Genomic DNA, 20,805 nt, shown 5'->3' with positions numbered 1-20,805 from the left:
GAAAGAGCATCATTTTGGGTTTTAACCCCATCTAGGTCTTCAAATAGTCGATTGAAAGACTTTTGCTCCAGTTTTGGATGTCTTCTCATAGCTGTTTTCTCTCTGATTAATCAACTGTTTCTATCTCGGTCTGACACAAACTCTCAATCACAAACAATCACAGGGCCACCCGGAGCTGAACAGCCTGCGTGGGAACTATTACCAGTGGCTAACGGAGTCGGGCCAAGACGAGAAGGCTGGAGAGGTGAAGGAGAGTGAGGGAGACTTACAGGGTGCCATCAACCTCTACTTGAAGGCCGGACTACCGGCCAAAGCTGCTCGCCTGGCCATCAGCCATCCGGAGATCAGCAGCAGCAGTGAGATTGTCAGTCGCATCGCTGCCAGTCTCATCAAGGGAGAGTTTTATGAGAGAGTGAGTGGGTTTCATATCGAGAAATATCTACATTTCTTCCTTCAAGCCTTTTTTTCTTCCACCCGTCGTCCTCTCTTTTCCTAACAGATGCCAGCAGAGAAAAGGTTTCAGCCCAGGAACAATTCTACTTCTTGTTATTTTGAGTTTTACACTGTCGCCCTCCATCTGTCTGTTATTTCTCTGTTTTTCTAACGCTGCTGGTCTCAAACTCGCTTTTTTTTCCCACCAGCCATCTGTGTTCATTAGACAGGTGGGAAAGATCCTCGTGAAGAAAGAGTGAAATCTCAGAGTAAAATTTCGCTGCTGCATCAATTTAAATGTTTGACAGTTAGGATGTCTGGTTATAGTAGATTTTTCACAGTGTTTTACAGTATTTACAGATTTACATTTGGCAAAGACGCCACGTTCTTCCCTGAATTCTGTTTTTAAGTGGGTCAAAAAAAAGCCACCGAATTAGCATTTATAGCATGAGAAATATTCATTTTCAGGTTGAGAGTTCACACTCACCGAAGAAAACAGTTCATTTTCTATTTCTCCTTCATGAAACGGAAAGTATTTATTTGGTCTGATACAGGTTTGTCATTGTTTGTATGATCAAACATTAAATAATGTATAAACTGATCTCATTTAAAGCCTAACAAGCAAAGCTGAAGTAACTAATTAAACTGCCAGCCATGGTCCACAGCTCTGGCTAATTCCTGCATAAGCTGAGCCAACTGCTGGCCTGCTACATGGACAAAAGTATGTAGACACTCCTGTGTTCTGATTCAGATCCTTTCGAGAAACAGCACATCCTCAAAGACGCGTAACATGAAATGTTTTGTCACCACATACCTATGCAATGCTAATTGCATTGACTTAATTATGTTATTCCGTCCCCTTGGAATCTTGCGGCCATGCAACATGTGAAGGTGTTATCAATCAATCAATCTTTATTTCTGAAGCACCTTTCAAACAAAATAAATGCAACACAAAGTGCTTTACAAAGCTAATGATATAGAAATTAATAAAAGCCACTTTACTCATCCAACATGGAGTCCAACATAGACACACACATGCACACAAAGATACACAGAACGATGTTCTCTAAAAGCGCCGTCTTAACCCTCATTGACCGTATTGGGGAAATAAGACCACTGGGTAAGATGTTAAAATGAAATAAAAGAATGAAAAAGATGGTTTAAAAGACATGAGTTAAATATTAAAACAAATTAATTAATAGTACAAAAATATTAATGTGTTAAATAAGTAATTAATAGATGCATTGGAAAGATAAATCTAGTTTTAACATAAGAGACTAAGAAGGAAATAAATGTAACTATGAATACTATTAAGATATATTTAATGAAAAGTTTTACTCAAAATGAAGGTCTGAAGCTTTCTTTTAAACATATAAACGCCCGCAGCTGCCCTCAGGTGTTCAGGAAGGACGTTCCATGAGCGAGGACCATAACAACTAAAAGAAGCTTCTCCGTATGTTTTATTCCCCGCTTTAGGAATAAATAAGAGACCAGCCATCGATGACCTGAGCGCTCTGGGAGGCTCAGAAACTAAAAGCAGATAAATACTAAAACCATTAAGCTGCTAAATTAAAACTAATAAAACAATTTTAAAATCAATCCGGAGACGCACAGGAAGCCATTGCAGAGATTTTAAAACTGGAGTAATATGAAAACCAGAGGGTTTGGTTAAAAAGGGATGCTTTAACCTGGTTGGCCAAAGATATGCATTTTTGAGACCTATTACCAGCACACTGACCAGATGGATTGATATAGAAAACATGTGAAACACATAGCAACAATTTTGCAGTTTTTTGCAGACTGGTGAGAATCTGCCCAGCTTTACTTGTGAGAGGCTCTGCCTCTTTAAGGTGCTCTTTTAATGTCCAGTCGTGTTACTGACCTGCTGCCTTTTAACCTGATTAGCTGCAACATGTTCCTCCAGCTGTTTCTGTTTCGTATCACTCACTTTTCCAGCCTTTTGTTGCCATCAAATTAGTTCATATTTATTTTGATGAAAAAGTAAAATGTCTCCTTTTGAACATTTGATGTTTTTATTTTCTATTATGAATAAAATCAAATCAATCCGCTCTGTTTTTATCTGCATTTTACACAGTGTTTGAACTTTTTAGTAATTGGGGTTTTATATAAGTGTATGTTCTTCTTCTCTGACCAGGCTGGCGATTTATATGAGAAGATCAGAAACAACCAGAGAGCTTTGGAGTGCTTCTGCAAAGGAGGCGCATTCAGGAAAGGTAAAACAGTGATGCAGCATGCGTCCACTCAGTTTATTTGAAGATAATAAGGCACAGTGCATTTAAATCAAGTGACAAGCTGTTGGACAACAGGTTAGTGCTGAGTCAATATATGTGAGGATAAAGTTTCTCCTTCCTGCTTCCTGAAGCGGTGGAGCTGGCTCGCATCGCCTTCCCTGCCGAGGTGGTGAAACTGGAGGAGGCCTGGGGAGACTACCTCGTCCAGCAGAAACAGATGGACGCTGCCATCAACCACTTCATTGAAGCAGGGTGGGTAGTTTAGAGGGGGGTGGGGTTGTAGGGAGAGTAGTAAAGAGACAAAGACATGGACAGATGGAGAGGAGGAAAGATGACACATAAAAAAAAAAGAAGCAACACAACAGATATAGCCAAGAGTCATTTAAATCATCACCAGGACAAATGTAGAGAGATGAGAGGAGATTGCTTTAAAGACACCCAAAAATACCAAATAAAGACGGTTAATCAGAGCCCAGATTTTTTTAGATGCTAAAAGATGCTAAAACTTCACAGCCAGCAAAGTTTTAAATGGCACTTTAGTTTAAACGAAATGATTAAGTCTGATTTTAACCTTTAACCTAAAAAATGTTGTCATGGAGCTAGGCTAACCGTTAGCTCACAGTCATAATGCATGTCTTCCTCACAGCTGCTCCCTCAAAGCCATCGAGGCAGCCATCGCTGCTCGTCAGTGGAAGAAAGCCGTCCACATCCTGGAGCTGCAGGAGGACTCGTCAGCGGGGAAATACTACGTGAAGATAGCTCAGTACTACGCTTCCATGCAGGACTATGAGGTGAGAGATGAGGACAGAGGTATACGGAGGAGGAAAAAAAATGGAAAGTGGGACAGGGATGTGTTTTAAAATGAGCTTTTCAGTAGATTCAAATCATAAACTGTCAAAATGTGCCTTTTTGCCTAGAGTAAAAGGCCTTTATTCACTTACAGACACTGAGTTTTCTTGATATTTGTCCAAGTCTGCTTTAGATGGAGGATGTACAGTAAGAATAATACAGTTAATTAATTCAGTGATTACATATAAAGTCACATGTTCATCAGAGCTTTTTGTTGTCTTTGATTTGGTTTTGTGGCTCATAACTTTTCTCTTTTGGTTCATCTTCACACGCATCAGACTTGTATGCAGCAGCGTCAAGTTGCTTCCACTGAGAAACATTCACTGAAAACTATCTGCACTAAAGCATGAGATTAAAGCTCAGCCACCATAGTCTGAACAGAATGATAACACGAACGTTGAATAATATACGACATGTAAACACCATTTTCCGATCATCTTTACCCAAATAAGGCCACATTTCATGCTGCATTTAGTAACAAAACTTGGATTTCCAGCTTCTAACTGGGGAAAAATCAAAGAAAACTCCACGAAAAGCCAAATTTACCATCAGGAACTTGGGTAAAGTTTGTCATCATTCCCCAGAAAGCCTGTTTCCCAAGTAAATACCAATTATTTCAAGCATTATTCTTGATCTAATAATAGTTTTCGGCCATTCCTTCCCAACATTGAGTGACTGATTTAAGTGCTGTCAATAATTTGTTATTAGTAATGAAAAATGCTTTTTTTTTAATTAGTTTTTTCTTATTCTTTGAAACATGGCTGCCTGTAATAAATAATGTAAAAAGTAAAGTTTCATTGAATGCAACACAAGTTCCACTCAGTGCAAAACATGTTGGCTGCAGGACAAAACCCATTTTTGTGATGAGGGATAAACCAGAACAGTGCTCCAAATGTTGTGGGATTTAGGGCTATGAAAGCTTGACGTAAACGCATATATCACTATGTTCCAGGGGGATGTGATAAAGGCATGAAACTTTAACCAAACTGTACTCTGTGACATGTTACTATGAAAGGAATATCCCATTTGCAACTCGTGTAAACACCTTCAGACTATGGTCTTCTTTAGAATAAGTTCAGTAGGTCTATTTATAGGATGGATGTCGCTCATTGTTTTTTTTTTTTTAAATTGAATATCTGACTGACCATGTCAATCATCCATCACTCATAGCAGTTTTAGCCTTGGTATAATTAAAACAGAAGAATTAGAAATAGAAATATAATTCCCTGATCTGTTATAAAGAACAGAGAAATAGTTATAGAGACCAGATTTTGTGTGTAAAGTGGAGCATCTAAACATGGGAGTCTATGATTTTATCTTGCTTTTTTAAAACACATTCACCTGATGTTCGAAACTCCTGCTCCTCTTGTACTGAGGAGAATTAAACTGCAACAACACGTAATCAGAAAGATAAACTTCTTTACAACCCAGTACTTATTCCCTCCCCATAGCTGCTAAACACAATGGTCTTCAAAGAAGGTTAAACCTGGGATTTTGTTTCTCAACTGGCATGAAACCTGAAAAGAAAGGATTTCTAATGCAGTCACGTCTGTTGGATGTGCACACAAAGTCGGATTGTTTGCTAAATATTACTTTGGAAATAATGAAAAGTCTAGTGGTTGTAACAGGAGTTTCTTGAACACCAAAAACTACTGTGACTACTGTTTTAAAAGAGAAGATAATGAGGAGAACGTGGCACCAAACGTGGGGAAAAGGAGACGAGATGATGGCGATGGTGTGCTGCGCTCATGCTGATGAGCTCAGCTGAATGAGGCCGCCTTCACACACCGCCAGCCTCTGAGAATAGCAGCCCGTTGCAGTCAGATTGCTCTTTGGGCATATTCGCAGAAAGTAATTAAGATAACAAGCTTTGTGCTCGGCAACTTGTGGAAGGAAAGAGAAATCCAATGCAAACTATAAACAATGAAGGAGGCACATACCTTTGGTTTCTATCTGTGGAAAAAGCTTCCTGGAAGAACAAAGACCGAACGCTTCTTAATCAGCACGGCAAACAGTTTTTGTTTGCATTGAAGTCCGTGTTCGGACAGATTCAGCGAGTTTGTCGCGTTCATTTCGTTCAGCAGAGTCGTGCGGGCTGTGAATATGCTGTATATCACAGTTTTTCACATTTTCGGCTTTGCATTCAAGCTATTTTGAAATATGATGATGGATACTTCCTGAACTCTGCATTTACCTGCAGGTGGCAGAACAGCTGTTTGTTAAAGGAGGTCACATTAAGGATGCCATAGACATGTACACTGCAGCAGGACGCTGGGAGGAGGCTCATAAGGTCAGTGTGGACACACCAAAGCGTTGAAATTTATTTTAAAGAGGCAAGTCCTCTCTTTTTATATTAATATTCATGCAGGTTAGATGAAATAATAATCATGCCAGAGTAAATTCCGCCTCTGTTGCTGTAAAAATGAACGAGGCTGTTGATATTTGATGTGTGTCGTGTAAAGCTGGCGGTGAAGTGCATGACCGAGGAGGAGGTTACAGCTTTGTACGTCAGCAGAGCTCAGGAACTGGAGAGAGACGGGAAGTTCAAAGAGGCTGAGAGGTAAAGACTAGCATATCTAGCATATCCTCCTGTGTTCTCACACATTATTAACTAATGCTCACCTGGGTTACAGGCTGTTTGCTACAGTGAAGCAGCCCGACCTCGCCATCACCATGTACAAGAAGAACCGCATGTTTGATGATATGGTGCGTTTGGTGGCTAAACATCACCCCGACCTGCTGGCTGAGACGCATCTCCACCTAGCCAAGGTATAACGCACCACGCCAGAGTGTGAAACTGGCTCATAATGGAGTTTCAGCACCAATTCTGATGGCTGTGGCTCTGATTATACATGAACTTTTGATAGCCTGATAGTCGAACTGGATTCCTGTTTGGTTTCATCTCGTTCTTCCAGCCCAGCATCATATTCATGTTGATTTCTGACCATGAAATTAGTCCACGCAGAGCCTACAAGGAGGAGTTAACCGAGCGCTCAATGTATAGTATGTGCATTAGTATAGAATGACTAAAAGCAGACTTTTATAACACATCTAAACATGTTAGTCCAACTGAACGATACTAACACACCAAGAAAAGGTGTTTAATATAAATTACTCCTGCATATATGAATTCGAAGGGACTCAAACTGGTCTAAGCAGCCCGTCCAGAGGTTTGAAATAACAGGAGAAAATTTTAATTTAAAGGTTTTTCATATACGTTGCAAAGTAGCCAAATGGCTAAATAAGCTTTTGTTTTAAGGGCTGCATCTGTGTTTCCAGTTCAAAAGTAAAAAAAAATTAATGTTTCTATATTTTTATGGCCATAGTCAACTCAGAGTTTCTGTCTGCAGGTGGAGGTTTTGATGCTGGTCTCATTTTACGCATATTGTTGTATCTCAGTTGAATTTTAACTCTAATTTTGTGTTTTTTTTTTCATGTATCAGGTGGCTGTGGAGCCGTTTTGTGTGTGAAGTATAAGCTGAGTTAATGTGTTTGTTGCAAATGCTTCTTGCAGCAGTTGGAGGCTGAATCCAGGTTCTCGGAGGCAGAGTACCACTTCATGGAGGCTGAAGAGTGGAAAGCTGCTGTCCACATGTACAGAGTCAATGACATGTGGGAGGAGGCGCACAGGGTACAAGCATACTTTTTACATTTTAAAGCACTGCTTTGCTTTGTGTCAACCAAATATTTGCCCCAACAGAATGAATGTTTCAGCAACCGAAAGTACTCATCATACATCAGTAAAACAAAATACTGATTATGTTGTAAACTTCAAAGATTTTTGGGTACAGAGGTGGCTAAATTGACAGTCTCATGCAGCCTTTGTTGCTACCACAAAGACCAAACATTTATGTCTAAGACAAATATCCACACAAAGAACTTAAGTAAATGAAAAATTTATATTTGCACTAAATGCAGGTGCACTACTGACCATTTGAACCTGTTTGGTGCTCAGGTCTACAATTATTTCCTGACTTCAAATGGTACTTTTCTACATGTGAAAGCACCATTTAAGAACTTGATAAATGCTTAAGAACTCTTTGTGGAACTGTAAGCACCCCCAAGAGGAGGCAGGTATTGAAACACATCATGAAAGACAAAATATTAAATAAACCACAGCAGTAATAACAAAACATCCGTCTCCATAATAAACATCACAATTTTAGACAAATATAGATTCAGAAATACTAAGAATATAGCTGTGGGCCACTTTTATACTGTGTTATAAACCAAGCAGCAGCTTTATATCCTCTGTGAGACGTTGTCCTCATCTGTATCCCAAATAAATAACAATATATACACACGTATTTAATGTGTTGGTGTGTGCATCAGGTGGCAAAGAGCCACGGAGGCGCCGGTGCTCAGAAGCAGGTGGCATACCTGTGGGCCAAGAGTCTGGGGGGAGAGGCTGCCGTAAAGCTGCTCAACAAGTTTGGCCTGCTGGAGTACGCCATTGAGTCTGCTGCTATTAACTTGTGAGCATCACAGCAACACACAGACCAATCAGATTGCAATTAACATTCATGAACTCGCCTACTGAGAAATATTCAGAGAAAAAGTTAAATCCTTTTGAGAGGCCTAAGTAAGTTTTATTAGTTTGGAAGGAATTCTTAATCGTAGACCGTCCATTGTTGTCTGTCCATGTAGATTTGTACAAACATGATATGATTACATGCTTTTCCCTGCTCTCTACAGCTCATTTGACTTTGCCTTTGACTTGACCCGCCTTTCATGTAAGGAAAAGATTCCACAGATCCACCTTAAGTATGCCATGTACCTGGAAGATGAGGTAAATCTGCCGCATTTGATCTACTCACAGTCAGCTCTTTGATCATTTAAGTTAATCCTTAGTCTCGTTTATCTAACCAGCTTTGTTTACAACCTTGATGCTATTATGAAACAATGTTCAGCTCTTTGTAATAAGGCCCATGCTCATAAAAACCTTATTTTTTCTAGTTAAGCGCTGATAAAAGTCAGAATATATAAACAGCCTGACATGCTTATGTTATTACCATTGTTACCAGTTTGATCACCCAGTTTTAATCCTTCATTTGAACATGTCTCATCTTCCAGGGAAAGTTTCCTGAGGCCGAAGTCGAGTTCATCAAAGCAGGAAAACCCAAAGAAGCTGTGTTTATGTGAGTTCTGAAGGAGATGATTTCTGACCATACTCACACACATTACTCTGATATTGGCTTGAGAGTCAGGTTGAACTTTGGTCTCACAGATTCGGACTCACAGATAGACTCAACAACGGTACTGACATTTCTAGCCTGCACCCTCAAGTGTTGAGATGTAGATTGGGCATCTGCAAATGATTCTATTAAGAGTTGTGAGTGTGGATATTTCTCTTGACTGCCCAGGGGTTTAGTCCTTTAATGATTCATTAAGGTGTAATAGACCCTGGTGGTTCTGCACACCCACTGATCACTGCAGGGCTTCCTTTGAGATGGGAGACACAGCTTGTACATGGACACGTCATCAGTTGTGTACCGCGGCATCACAGGGGGTTTCGGCTGCATGTAGTGGTCCTAGGTTGGGAGATGAGGGGTTTGCCTTTTGGTTTCTCCCTCCTGGATGATGAATAGGATTGACTGATTATTATCTGGTTGTTGAAGGGTGGGGCTTCGATGGAAACACACTTCCGCTTAAGTTCAGCTGCCAAACACTTCAGTAGCTGATTGTGACGGCAGTTGTGTCCTCCCTGAGTTTGGCTAGTCTTGCAGTAGACCAGGATGGGCTTGAGTGTTGCTGGTGCTGTGTATATAATAGTGGGAAAGCTTGGTCCTCACCAAACCAGGCATTTAAGTTTGCTGGAAGGGGCCGGACATCATGCAGTTCTTTAATGATGCAACTCAATCTATGTGACTCTGCCTTTGGAACATCTGGCTGCTTCGATAGACAAAAAATACATTCAAGTATTGTACTGAGGTAAATAATTAAAGTACTTGTTCTGGCAAAGTCATCAGTTTATAATTTATTGCATACATAATCCACAGAGCAACTATAATGAGTATTTAGCTTAATGTCAATTGTTAGACTATCATTACATCAGATTGAGCTATTTATTTTAAAAGATGAAGCAGAACAAGTTGAGCTCCCATGTTATCACAGTAGCCCAGACGGGACAAACCATGGATTACCTTTTGCATTTGTGAGCAGGTGGTTCGTATTTAGTTCGTAGCACTTTACCAAATGTGCCACTAAATGTCACTAAATCTTAAACTCTGGACCTTGAAGTTATTGCTTTTTATTCTTGTTGTAAAATATCTTGAATATGCTTATTCAGTGCAGACCTTTTACTTGTTAGTAAGTGTTTTTATATTAGTATTCATGTTTATATTTAAACTTCCTCCACCACTGATGCTCATAAAAAACTGTCAACAACTGAAGGTCATAAAATGCTCATTTTGTTTTCAAGCATTTAGCTTCAAGCATGAATCCTCTGTACAAATCCTGCATCCTCAGTGAAATTAATGAACATTTCTTTAAGCACTTCCGTTTGTTTTGAGCTCATTTCCAGTCCTCCAGATGGCCTCTGGAAACCCAAATTAACCAAACTGAGTCTTGGACTTGGTGAAAAGGGTTTTTTTACTACTTAAAAAAAACACTTTTAGGTTTGTTAATATGGGAAAATGTGTGTGTGTGTGTGTGTGTGTGTGTGTGTGTGCGTGCTGTTTCAGGTATGTCCACAACAAGGACTGGGCCAGTGCACAACGGGTGGCTGAGGGCCACGATCCAGAGAGTGTGTCTGAGGTTCTGGTCGACCAAGCCAAGTTCTGCTTTGAACAGAAAGATTTTCAAAAGTCCGAAGCCTTCCTGCTCCGAGCCCAGAGGCCCGAACTGGCAGTTCAATTCTACAAGGTAGTTCAAAAACACTGTTTCTTTATCCAACTCACAAACTTGTATTGTCACTATTCCTGACTTTGCTTTCAGATTATAAACCGTCTCTCTGTCTGCTTCGTTGTCCATTAATATTTGAGTAAATCTGTGTGTTTTTGTCAGGATGCAGACATGTGGAGTGATGCCATGCGTATCTGTAAGGAGTATCTCCCCAACAAGCTCTCCATGCTGCAAGAGGAGTATGAGAATGAGACCTCCAAGAAGGGAGGGAGGTGAGATCTTTCCCAAAATGTATAATGAATCAACAGTGAGTTACTTTACATCGTTTCAGTCCAGGCAGTCTTAAAGTGATGATTAGATGTACCTTTATTCACCACGTGTAAATGGGGAAAAAGCATTACACGTGAAGTTGACTCATCCTTTTTTTGTTGGACATTATTCTCACAGCTTAAACAGACACAAAGCGCATCACAAACCCGCGGTGAACATTTTACAGCCTCTCTTTGGCAGCCCGCCAACATCATCCATGCACAAAGAGTCAGTTTGATGCTTTATTTAAACACAACTGGCATGTTTTCTCAAAGCGAAACTCCCAACGAGGAACAGCTCGTTAGCGAGCAAACCAGCAGCGTGCAGCTCTCATCCTCCTCCCATCACTTCTCCCTCTTTAATGACGCGAGGGAGAAAACATCAAAAGTTACCAGTGGAAACGAGTGAAAAACGAGGGGTTAAAGAGAGAAAAATACTGAATTATTCCTGCAAAGTTAACAGCTCGGGTCCCGTAAGTTCAAGTCCAAGTCCTTCTCTTTTTTGGCATATTGCCAGAGTTTGCTGACATGTTATACCTTCAGACGAAAGATGTGTTTAATTCACTGTTGTTCCAGCTAATGACAAATTATTAACAGGGCTGAGTGAAAGTGTTCATGTTGCTGTTAGTCCTGTTATCAAAGCAGGGATGACAACAAAGTCATGTGCAGGTTATAAACAGGCTGCAGTGGCAACGCTGAATCAATCTGCTCCTCTTTGGATTCTGGTGATAAATTTGTCTGTAACTTCTTCATTTATTAACGCCTTCTTTTTGTTTTGTCTGCTTTCTTATCCAAGGTTTATGGTTTTGGTTTTCTTGATGCCATCAAGGTGGCAGCTCCCCGTTGAGCTGCGTCTTATTTCTGACCCGGGCCTCTTCAGATCTAGGCTAAAAACCTACTTATTTAAGATTGCTTTTAATACCCAGTAGTATGATGACACTTTTATCTTATTTGATTTTGTTGTATTTTATTGTTTTCACTGTTCTTTTACTGTTTTTATTTGTTTTGACTTATTCTTCTCTTTATTTATTACCTGCTGTAAAGCACTTTGGTACACCGTAAGGATTGTCTGTAAAGGGCTGTATAAATAAAATACATTTACATTTACATGGTTCTCCAATGAATTAAAAAAGGAATGATGTGTTTCAGGGGTGTGGAGGGCCTGCTGGAACAGGCCAGGGAGTGGGAGCAGTCGGGGGAATACTCCCGAGCCGTGGAGCGTTATCTGAAGGTGAAGGACGACTCCAACACGGCTCTGGTGGAGAAATGCTGGATGAAGGTAAAGGTCATCATTTATCTCCGCTCAGAACATTTACAGCCACTCCATTCAGCCTCATTAAAGCTCAGATTTTTTGCTTGATATGTTAAAAAAATGAAATGAAGAGTTTTACTGGCTGTACATGAATGTTCTTCTGAAACAGAGAAGCTGTGCAGAGCCGAGCTTTAAAGCTGTGTTTTATCAAAGAAGACGTATTTTGTCCGTAACGCAAACAATTAAGTCATCGAATCTTTCTCCGAAGTCTTTGCTTTTAGTCACTACACAGCTGTTCCTTCAGTGTTTTCTGCTTATCAGCTAAAACCACAGATATTTAATCCGTGTCTAAATATTTCTGGACCCAGATGTATTGCTTTCGAAACCGGCACTGTAGTGAAAAGAATGGATTTGGTTTTGGTTGCCAAGTTTCTCTTGGCGTAAACGGGAAAGGTCATCGTGTCACCAGCATCAATAGATTTCCTTCTGCTCGGAGCATGAAGAGACACCGCGAGCACCGCATGTTATTGACTGCAGGGCTGTGGGATGAGATCATTTGAAATCTGAATGCTTGCTCTCGCAGTGTTGCTAAAGGAAAGGTCATGGAGTCCCGGGGATCAATAGGTTCAGCCCCCGTGGGAGTTTGATTAACCCAGAAAACACAGCGTCAGCGTGAGCGACGGGTCAGGAGTTACACTCGTTTGAGTATCGAACGTTTGATCTCCTGATGGTGTTTGGGGAAAGATCACAAGGTCACCCAAATCGATGTGTTTCTTTCCTGTGGTGAGCTTGAACGTGCACATCAGCCTTTATTCTGACTACATGCTTTGTAATATTTGCTTGGAAGCTAAGAGCAAAGCTATTGGACAGCTGTGCAGAAGTTAATCAGTATTAATCACTAAAAGCGAACGCTGATTGTATTCTGACACTGAGACAGATTTTGATCTGTGACTTGCATATTACAAACTGAAGCTGGAATAATTAATAAGTTTCTTGATTGAAAGAAAGTAATTGAGCATAATTCTAAAAGATTTATTATCTAATCAAACAAAAATCAGATTTTTAGCTTTTCCAATATAAACATTTTCTGCAAACATATCAATCAATGAATCATAACTGGAAATATTTGTCGGGTGCAGCCGTCTTTCAGGTGGTTGGAAAAGTTGGAGCTACAGTCATTGTCCAGTCCTCGCCAGGTCTTCAACTGAAGTGACAAGAAAACATTATATATTACACTGTGTCATCCTTTATTGGTCCTCTCCACGATTCAGCAGCTTGTAAAACCACATTTTCTACCTTTTTTATGATTAAAATTAGTGCTTCTGTGCATGTAAACACACGTGTGGAAAATAAGTAGCATTTTATTAAAACAGGGAGGTGGAACTGCTGATGGCGTACATCACAATCCTTGTTTTTCTACAGATTTTACCTTTAAAGCAAAGGCCTCTTGTGCACTAACTGACATGTACATTCAAATCTGAGTGAAGCAGGAAGAAAACTCACTATTTCAATCTCCTGCAAACTCTGAACTAACTTACCAACTCAGGTTAAATAAGGCAACTGACATTTCCCGGGTGGGTTTGGCCTGCGAGGATTCATCCAGCGGCGTGTCAGTTTATCCATTGAGTGAAAAATGAGGCAGATGTCACCGGTAATTCCCAATTTTCTCTCACCTTGCCTCTGTAAAGTCCATAGAGCCTCCATTGACTGTAGTTACTTTGGAAACTTTGGTTATTAGTAGGTGTGACGCTCTTTAACCTCTGTGATGTCCCAGTGACCGGAAAACTGAGCGCGCATGCAGGAGCCAGTTACCCTGCCTTAGCGCTACGCAAAGTACAGTAACACACCCCTCCTGAAAGCACTGAGGTGGCAGGGTATCATTTATTACAACCAGAGATGCACAGATGCCAGAATTAAAAGAAAAGAAAACAGTCTCACATGTAAAGAAAAGGGTGAGAGCGCAGAGCGAGTTGGTGTGCAGGAAAAAGCTGCTTCACGCAGAGTAAGCAGACCGCACACTGTAACACAATGTAAGGATAGTTACCGGCATCTTATCGGGCAAAAAGTCTGGTACCAGGGAGACTCGACCACGAGTCCGAGGCAACAGTCTTTGGGATTCTCACATCATATACACACCGAACTGTGCGTGCATGATGATGCATTTTGTTATTTTTGCTGTGTAAGTGCCCGTAAGTTTAGAAAGCTGCTACGACAGGTGCAGAGAGACTGTGTCGGGCATTGAGCCAATGTATGGTAACTAATCCACATTATTTTAAGCAGGACGCCAGCACTGAGGAGAAGTCAGCTTGTTGTTTGTCAGGTGTTGGATAGGAATGGAAGCATGTGATGTACCAGCTCCCTTCAGCTCTGTCTCCTTGTATCTGTGGAGAGTTTTTTTTGCCTTTATTAACCTTTTTTTGTAAAGGCCTACAGTTTATCCACAAACTCTTTGCACTGCTGCTGCATTTCAGCTTCTCTCTTCACAAAATGAATCCAGTCCTTCTTGTTCTCATTGCTCCTCTGTAGTTTAAATTAGTAGCCAAAGATGCATTTCTGTTATGAAGGCGGAACACTTAGCTAGTTCAAGGGATAACGCATCATATTAAGCATATTTATGTTACAGATTCAATCACTTTGGCTTGCCTTAGATGCACAATGTGTCATAGATTTGTGATTTTAGATCTGAGAACACAGTCCTCGTCTTTTAAACACGTTTTAAGCAGCTACTGTTCTGCACAAATAACGTGCTTTACTCAGACTTTAAGGCGGGTTTGTGGTTTGTGTTTCCAGGCAGCAGAGCTCTCCATCAAGTTCCTGAGTGGGGACCGAGCGTTGGAAGTGGTCCAGGTGGTCGGACCGCGGCTCACACAGCTCAGGAAGTTCAATGCTGTGGGTGAAAACGCTCACACGTGCACTAAAAAATGGCCACATATTAACAGTTTCAGCCATCATGTAAATGTTTATCTCACCGGCTCCTTTTCTGTGATTTCAAGGCCGCCGAGCTCTACTTGAACATGGACCTCATCAAAGAGGCGATCGATGTCTTCATTGAGGGTGAGGAGTGGAACAAAGCCAAGCGAGTCGCCAAGGAACTGGAGCCGAGGTTTCACAAACACCAGCACTTCACGCACACACAAACGCCCGACTGTTGCCATGGTTATCACAGAAACGACACTGGGTCTAAACTTAAAATGGACGAGGCTTAAAGAAATGAGCAGTGCTGGTTATTTTCAGTGTAATAACTCATAAGTGATGCTGGTTTTGGCAGGTATGAGGACTACGTGGACCAGAAGTACAAGGAGCACCTTAAGAACCAAGGAAGAGCCGAGTCCGTAAGCACATCTTTACTCTCTGTTACACACGTCAAGTAAAAAGCTGTGCAGGAAGGAATGAAACCTATTTAGAAGAAATACAAAAGAAAATCTTTCCTCCACCTCCAGCTTTTTATTTGGGCAGTTCAGGGAGATGACTTTGCATGATTGCTGGACTTCTGGACCATTTCACTGCAGTTCTGCGTGTCAGAGTTGTTTACTTTGACACATTTGAACAGAAGAACAGAGAATACCTAATGGTCTGGTTTGAATTGATATGTGTGTCACGGAGCTGAAACTCTGTGTTTGTGGCTGCTCAGCTGGTGAGTGTGGACATCATGGCGGCTCTGGACCTGTACGCTGAGAGAGGCCAGTGGGAGAAATGTCTGGAAACAGCATCCAAACAGGTACACTGCACACGGTTAGTTCACTGTAGCTTTATCTACATGATGTTTATATGAAGGATTATATTTATCTATATTTATAGTACTGTGCAGAAGTCTTGAGCCACCCTTTATTTTTGTAAATTGTCTGGAAAACAGGAATTAGGTTCAGTGAGTTATTAAAACATATGCAAACATACATGTCAATAATGGAAAAAACTATTCAAACAATCTTTAAAGTGAACATCTGCTCTGAGCTCCTTTCTCCTCCAACTCAGCCTGAACCCTCTCAGACGAGCTTTCTGTCCTTTCTTTAAGGAGTCTTCAGGAATAGTTCTCCAGGCTTCTTGAAGGACATCCCAAAGCTCTTCTTTGGATGTGGGCTGCCTTTTGTTGCGTTCTCTGCCAACATGATCCCACACTGCTTCAGTAATGTTGAGCTCCGGGCTCTGGTGAGGATTCATCCCTCCATCAGACCTGCTGCCACTGATTTTCAGCCCACTTCTTGTGTCCTTTGGCACAGCTCAGCCTTTTCTCCCTGTTTCCCTTCCTTAAGAACGGCTTCCTGACAGCCACCCTTCCATGGAGCCCATTTCTGATGAGGCTTGGGCCAACAGCAGATGGATCAGCTGTTATGTGTAGACTCAACACTCGTTCATCCCTTGGTTTACTTACCTTTTTTGCTAGTATTTCAAAACTTGAGAAGCCATCAGAAAGCCTGGAAAATCACTCAGGACCACTTTAAGATATTACACACTTTGGCTTCTTGGAATCTAAGTATTAATACATGAGCTGCAGTAATACTATTTTACAATACCTGTACGTTTTTATGGGTTAGAATCTGTTTATTTTCCAGTATTTCAACAGGAGAAATAATTAGAAAACATATCTCATCCACCTAAATGTGTTCTGGTCTCTTCTGAGAGCTCCTGTATGTGACTGATCAGGCGTCGTAGTTTGTCTTATTGTCACTGCTTCATGTTTTTTTTCAGAATTTCAAGATCCTTCATAAGTACGTCGCTCTTTATGCCACTCATCTCATCAAGGAGGGGGACGCTTTGAAAGCTCTTCAGGTCTATTTGCAGCACGGAGCTCCCCCTAACCCTCAGGTACTCGCACAACACACCTACGAGAAGTTAAGCTTCTGTGTCAAACTAGAATAATAAACCCACAGACCTTTGTTTCTTAGAGCTTTTAACACTCCATAAAAAGGCAGGTGTCTTGTTTGCCTAATGTTTTTGTGCCGGCTGATAAATGTGTTTCCCATCAGAACTTCAACATCTACAAGCGGCTGTTCCTTGATCTGATTAACATCCCTGACACTGATGGACCCGACTCTTACCGCACGTGGGCCGACCTGCGCGCCCTCCTGCTGCAGCTGGTGAATCAGCACACAACAGAAAAGTCGTTTTTCATCCCTGTCTGAATGAACATCTTGCATTTGTAACGTGATGTTCCACAAACAGCCGTAACTCTTCTGCCTATCTGTGATTTCAGGGTGAGAACATGTCCAAGTCAGCCGAGGCCAACTCCCCAGCTCATCAAGAGTTTGAGCAGATGCTGCTGATCGCTCACTACTTCGCCACGCGCTCTGCTGCTAAAGGAGTCGAGCAGCTGGTATGTGTGTAAACACATACGCAAACCGCCTGAATACAGAGCATTACAGCACTTTTAAACCAAACTCTGCTTTCAAACATGTGCACAATCACCAAAATAACTGTGTTTGCATCCCAGCTGCGGTAACAGCTGCAGAAATGACTGCGAGCTGCATCTGTCCATCGTTTAATGAATTCCCAAATGCTTTCGTCTTCTTCTTTTGTGTCTTTCTGTAGATCAGTATAGCGGCGAAGCTGTCTGTGTCTCTGCTGCGTCACACTGAACTCATTCCTGCAGACAAGGCTTTTTATGAAGCTGGTCTGGCCTGCAAGGTGGGTCAACTATTCCACTTTACATACAATCACTGTCCTCGACTAGTCTTTGTAACTGGTTTAGCATTTCTAACATTCATCCTCCGGTTAGAGCTAATAAAGGACTATAAGTTGAGGGTAAAACTCCCTCATGTTGTCTGAATTACACAGAAAATGAATGATATTACAGATCCTTAAAGTCTTATAGTTATTTTAGATATCACACAACTCTACAAACCCCTAATTCCACTCTTAATGTTCAGCGTTGAGCTAAAATGAACTGATTTGTGAACTTTATAATGCTACATTTCTTCATCCTGGCAGGCCGTTGGCTGGGAGAACATGGCCTTCATCTTCCTCAACCACTTCCTGGACTTGTGTGACGTAAGTATCACGCATGCCTTAAAAAAAGCTTAGCAGATGCCCTGAAACCCTCGTCTTGTGTCTGTGTTTTATGAACGCCTGAAATATGACATCGTCACACCATTTCGCTTTAACTGTGAACCATTCAATCACGGGTTTCATTTCTGATTGGTCCAGGCCATAGACGAGGGCACCCTGAACGCTCTGGACCACTCCGACTTCCTGGACACCGACATTCCCTTTGAGGTCCCAGTTCCCACCAAACTCTGTGTCACCGTAAGACATCATCTCCTCTCGTGCAACAGACACCCACGCAGAGAACAGCAGGCTGTGGTCAGAGCGATACATGGATGATATTGATGCTCTGCCACAAATCAGATGTGGGACAGTTACTTTCACATTCCTCTGTGGTGTTGGTGATCATCAGAAGAGATGAGGCCCGGTGGGGCAAACAGCAGCCCGAATCTGGCCCTCTCATAGTTGTATCTGGCCCTGGATGAGGGCTGTATAGTTAAGCATCTATAGTAAATAGATTCTTGATGGTGAATGTGTGTGTTGCAGGACGCCCAGCGGGAGCAGATCCGTGACTGGGTGCTGATGGTGTCCATGGACCATCGCTTGGAGCAGGTTCTGCCTCTTGACGAAAGGAACACATATGAAGCATCTCTGGTGGCCGCCAGCACCGGCCTCCGCTCGCTGCCTTGCGTTCTTTCTGGTAACAAACACGTGATGACCTCTCTGTGGCCTCAAGTTCAGACTCCAGCATTAGCAGCGTTGTCGGATGGAAGCATTGTTCACACGACACGACGCGTTTCTCTTCTGTTCGGGGATTTTAATCTCCCCGACTCGTCTGAGTGGTGGTTAAATAAGCTCTCCGTGTTGTCTGCACGGAGCTTCATTCAGAAGAAGAACAAGAGAAGAAAAATGTATTCTTCTTCTTCCAAGTTACCACGTTTTATTTCCCCTCACAATCGTTCAAACGTACTGATTGATGGCTGCCGTTCAAACGGCCGATACGACTCAGATCTGAGGCATTATCTGGAGTCATGGCTCGTGGGTTTTTGTTTTTTAGATGTTCTGGTTTTTCTTTTCCGCTCGTCTCGTTATTTCCTGTTTTATTTTGGGTAGATCCTTTTCTTTCGTTCTTTTCTGTTAGTTTTACAGCTTCCTGTGTCACACCTGGTTTCCTCACACGCAATTAATTTGTAATTTACTCCCCAGTATGTATTCTCCTGGTTTTCCGTTGTTTTTTTTCAGTCAGTCCATCCATTTACCAGCCAGCCCTCTTGTTTTATTCCTGTACTCTCCTGAAGGGCTTTTAGTTTTGGTTATTTAAGCCTCTGAGACCATCTGCATCTCCATCAGTCCTGTATTTGGTCCGCCGTTGCCTAACTCTGACATCTGGGACATGAAAATCTGGCATAAACTCTTGTAGTGTGAACAATTAAAAACGAGAAAAGAAGTTAATAAAGAATCATTCTTTATAGGGAAACTGATCTGATGCAACGACAAGTCAGCAAGTGTGAATATTCTCTAAATCAGAAATCCCAGGACCTGCGTGTACATAATAATGTGATAGAGTATCATTTTGCTACATACAATCACCATCACTTACTTGTATGCCTCACTGTGTGGTTCTCCTGCCTTTAGGCTACCCAGTGCTGAGGAATAAAATTGAGTTTTCAACAGTGGGGAAAGCAGCCAACAAGGAAGACTGGAACAAATTCCTCATGGCCACAAAGGTGAGACCGGACAAACGGATACTGTTCAAGTTAAAGTGTTCCTTCACGAGAGAAATATGACACGTATATGACTCCTGTACTCAGTTACTGCTCATTCCTGTTCAATAATGGGCCTTGAGTAGCAGAAATAAGTAGTAGTAGTAGAAATAAAGAAATAATGGACTGGCCATCAACAAGGAGGAGGATTAATGCTAGATATTATCAAGACAATGTAACGTTTTACCTCCATTGAAACAGATTATACATGCTGAGTATGTATATGGATGTACAGGTAAAATGGCAATCTGCTTGATACCTTTGTGAAGGTATAAAACGAAGAATGAAGGTTTATTTTTTGTTTTACGAGTCATTCGTTGACTAATTGCAGCATCGTTATTTCACATTGATCATTGTTTGTGTCCATCCCTGCAGACCACTCATAGTCCAGAGTGTCAGGACGTCCTGAAGTTCATCAGTCAGTGGTGTGGTGGTCTGCCGGCACTGGGATTCTCCTTCCACTAACAGAGAAACACTCCAGCTTCGCAATCTTTTGCGTAATTTCTCACTTCCACGTTTGTTGCAACAGTTAACCTACCGAGACATTCCTCTTCCTCCTCCTCTTACTCATCTTTTGTCTCCGTTACATATTTAACTTGCCACATGCTCTTTTTCCCGTAACCTATTATTTAGATTAATTTAGATTTTCTGTATTTTTGACCCTTTGTGAGAGTTTACATGCTGTTTCATTCTCCTCCACATGAAGAATTTAATGTAAAGTTAATTATTTTTGACTAAAAACTGTCAAAATTGAGTATCAGAACCTGCCTAAAAAAGCACAAAATGTGTGATATGTTTAAAATGTGTTCGAGAACAGTAATGGAACTCACTAATTACAGTTGAATGTTACTTTGGACAACAGAAATAGTTATTCAGGGGTTTCTTTGACATGAAAATAGATATAAAGCTACAGCTTGTTAGCTTAGCTTGGAGCTAACTGGGCTTAGTTCAAAACTATTAATACTTGTTTACTTATTTGTTTAGACTTTTACCCTAAAATCTAAAAGTTGTTGGCCAACAAAAACAGTTCCTTCAGCAGCGTTAGCTGTTCCCTTTTCCCAGTTTTACGCTAAGCTAAGCTAAACCAAGCTAAGCTAAGCTAACAGACTCCTGGCTCAAGCTACATA

General features: G+C 41.3%; 1 protein-coding gene across 2 annotated transcripts in view; it reads left to right on the top strand.

Annotated features, from left to right (window-relative positions):
• ift172 (intraflagellar transport 172) overlaps positions 1-20,299 on the top strand; it is a 38,761-nt gene extending 18,462 nt beyond the window's left edge. Inside the window, exons 22-48 of one of the 2 annotated variants that reach the window (XM_075459257.1) lie at positions 164-412; positions 2,588-2,666; positions 2,816-2,936; positions 3,331-3,475; positions 5,734-5,823; positions 5,996-6,093; positions 6,167-6,302; positions 7,048-7,164; positions 7,866-8,008; positions 8,229-8,322; positions 8,607-8,671; positions 10,217-10,397; positions 10,539-10,648; positions 11,834-11,963; positions 14,727-14,825; positions 14,930-15,039; positions 15,205-15,268; positions 15,568-15,654; positions 16,623-16,739; positions 16,901-17,011; positions 17,128-17,247; positions 17,463-17,558; positions 17,862-17,921; positions 18,078-18,176; positions 18,462-18,615; positions 19,551-19,642; positions 20,054-20,299. In XM_075459257.1, the coding sequence (XP_075315372.1) occupies positions 164-412; positions 2,588-2,666; positions 2,816-2,936; positions 3,331-3,475; positions 5,734-5,823; positions 5,996-6,093; positions 6,167-6,302; positions 7,048-7,164; positions 7,866-8,008; positions 8,229-8,322; positions 8,607-8,671; positions 10,217-10,397; positions 10,539-10,648; positions 11,834-11,963; positions 14,727-14,825; positions 14,930-15,039; positions 15,205-15,268; positions 15,568-15,654; positions 16,623-16,739; positions 16,901-17,011; positions 17,128-17,247; positions 17,463-17,558; positions 17,862-17,921; positions 18,078-18,176; positions 18,462-18,615; positions 19,551-19,642; positions 20,054-20,143 (3,057 nt within the window). In that variant the 3' untranslated portion in view covers positions 20,144-20,299. Of the gene's footprint in view, positions 1-163; positions 413-2,587; positions 2,667-2,815; positions 2,937-3,330; positions 3,476-5,733; positions 5,824-5,995; positions 6,094-6,166; positions 6,303-7,047; positions 7,165-7,865; positions 8,009-8,228; positions 8,323-8,606; positions 8,672-10,216; positions 10,398-10,538; positions 10,649-11,833; positions 11,964-14,726; positions 14,826-14,929; positions 15,040-15,204; positions 15,269-15,567; positions 15,669-16,622; positions 16,740-16,900; positions 17,012-17,127; positions 17,248-17,462; positions 17,559-17,861; positions 17,922-18,077; positions 18,177-18,461; positions 18,616-19,550; positions 19,643-20,053 lie in introns of those variants that run through there. The other variant, XM_075459258.1, reaches the window with a different exon arrangement.
• The last annotated feature ends 506 nt before the right edge of the window (positions 20,300-20,805 follow it).

This window comes from Odontesthes bonariensis, chromosome 24 (genome assembly GCF_027942865.1).
Source record: "Odontesthes bonariensis isolate fOdoBon6 chromosome 24, fOdoBon6.hap1, whole genome shotgun sequence".
Lineage (NCBI taxonomy): Eukaryota > Metazoa > Chordata > Actinopteri > Atheriniformes > Atherinopsidae > Odontesthes > Odontesthes bonariensis.
Note: the sequence above shows the minus strand (reverse complement) of the source record. Positions and strands in the feature narration are given on the sequence as shown.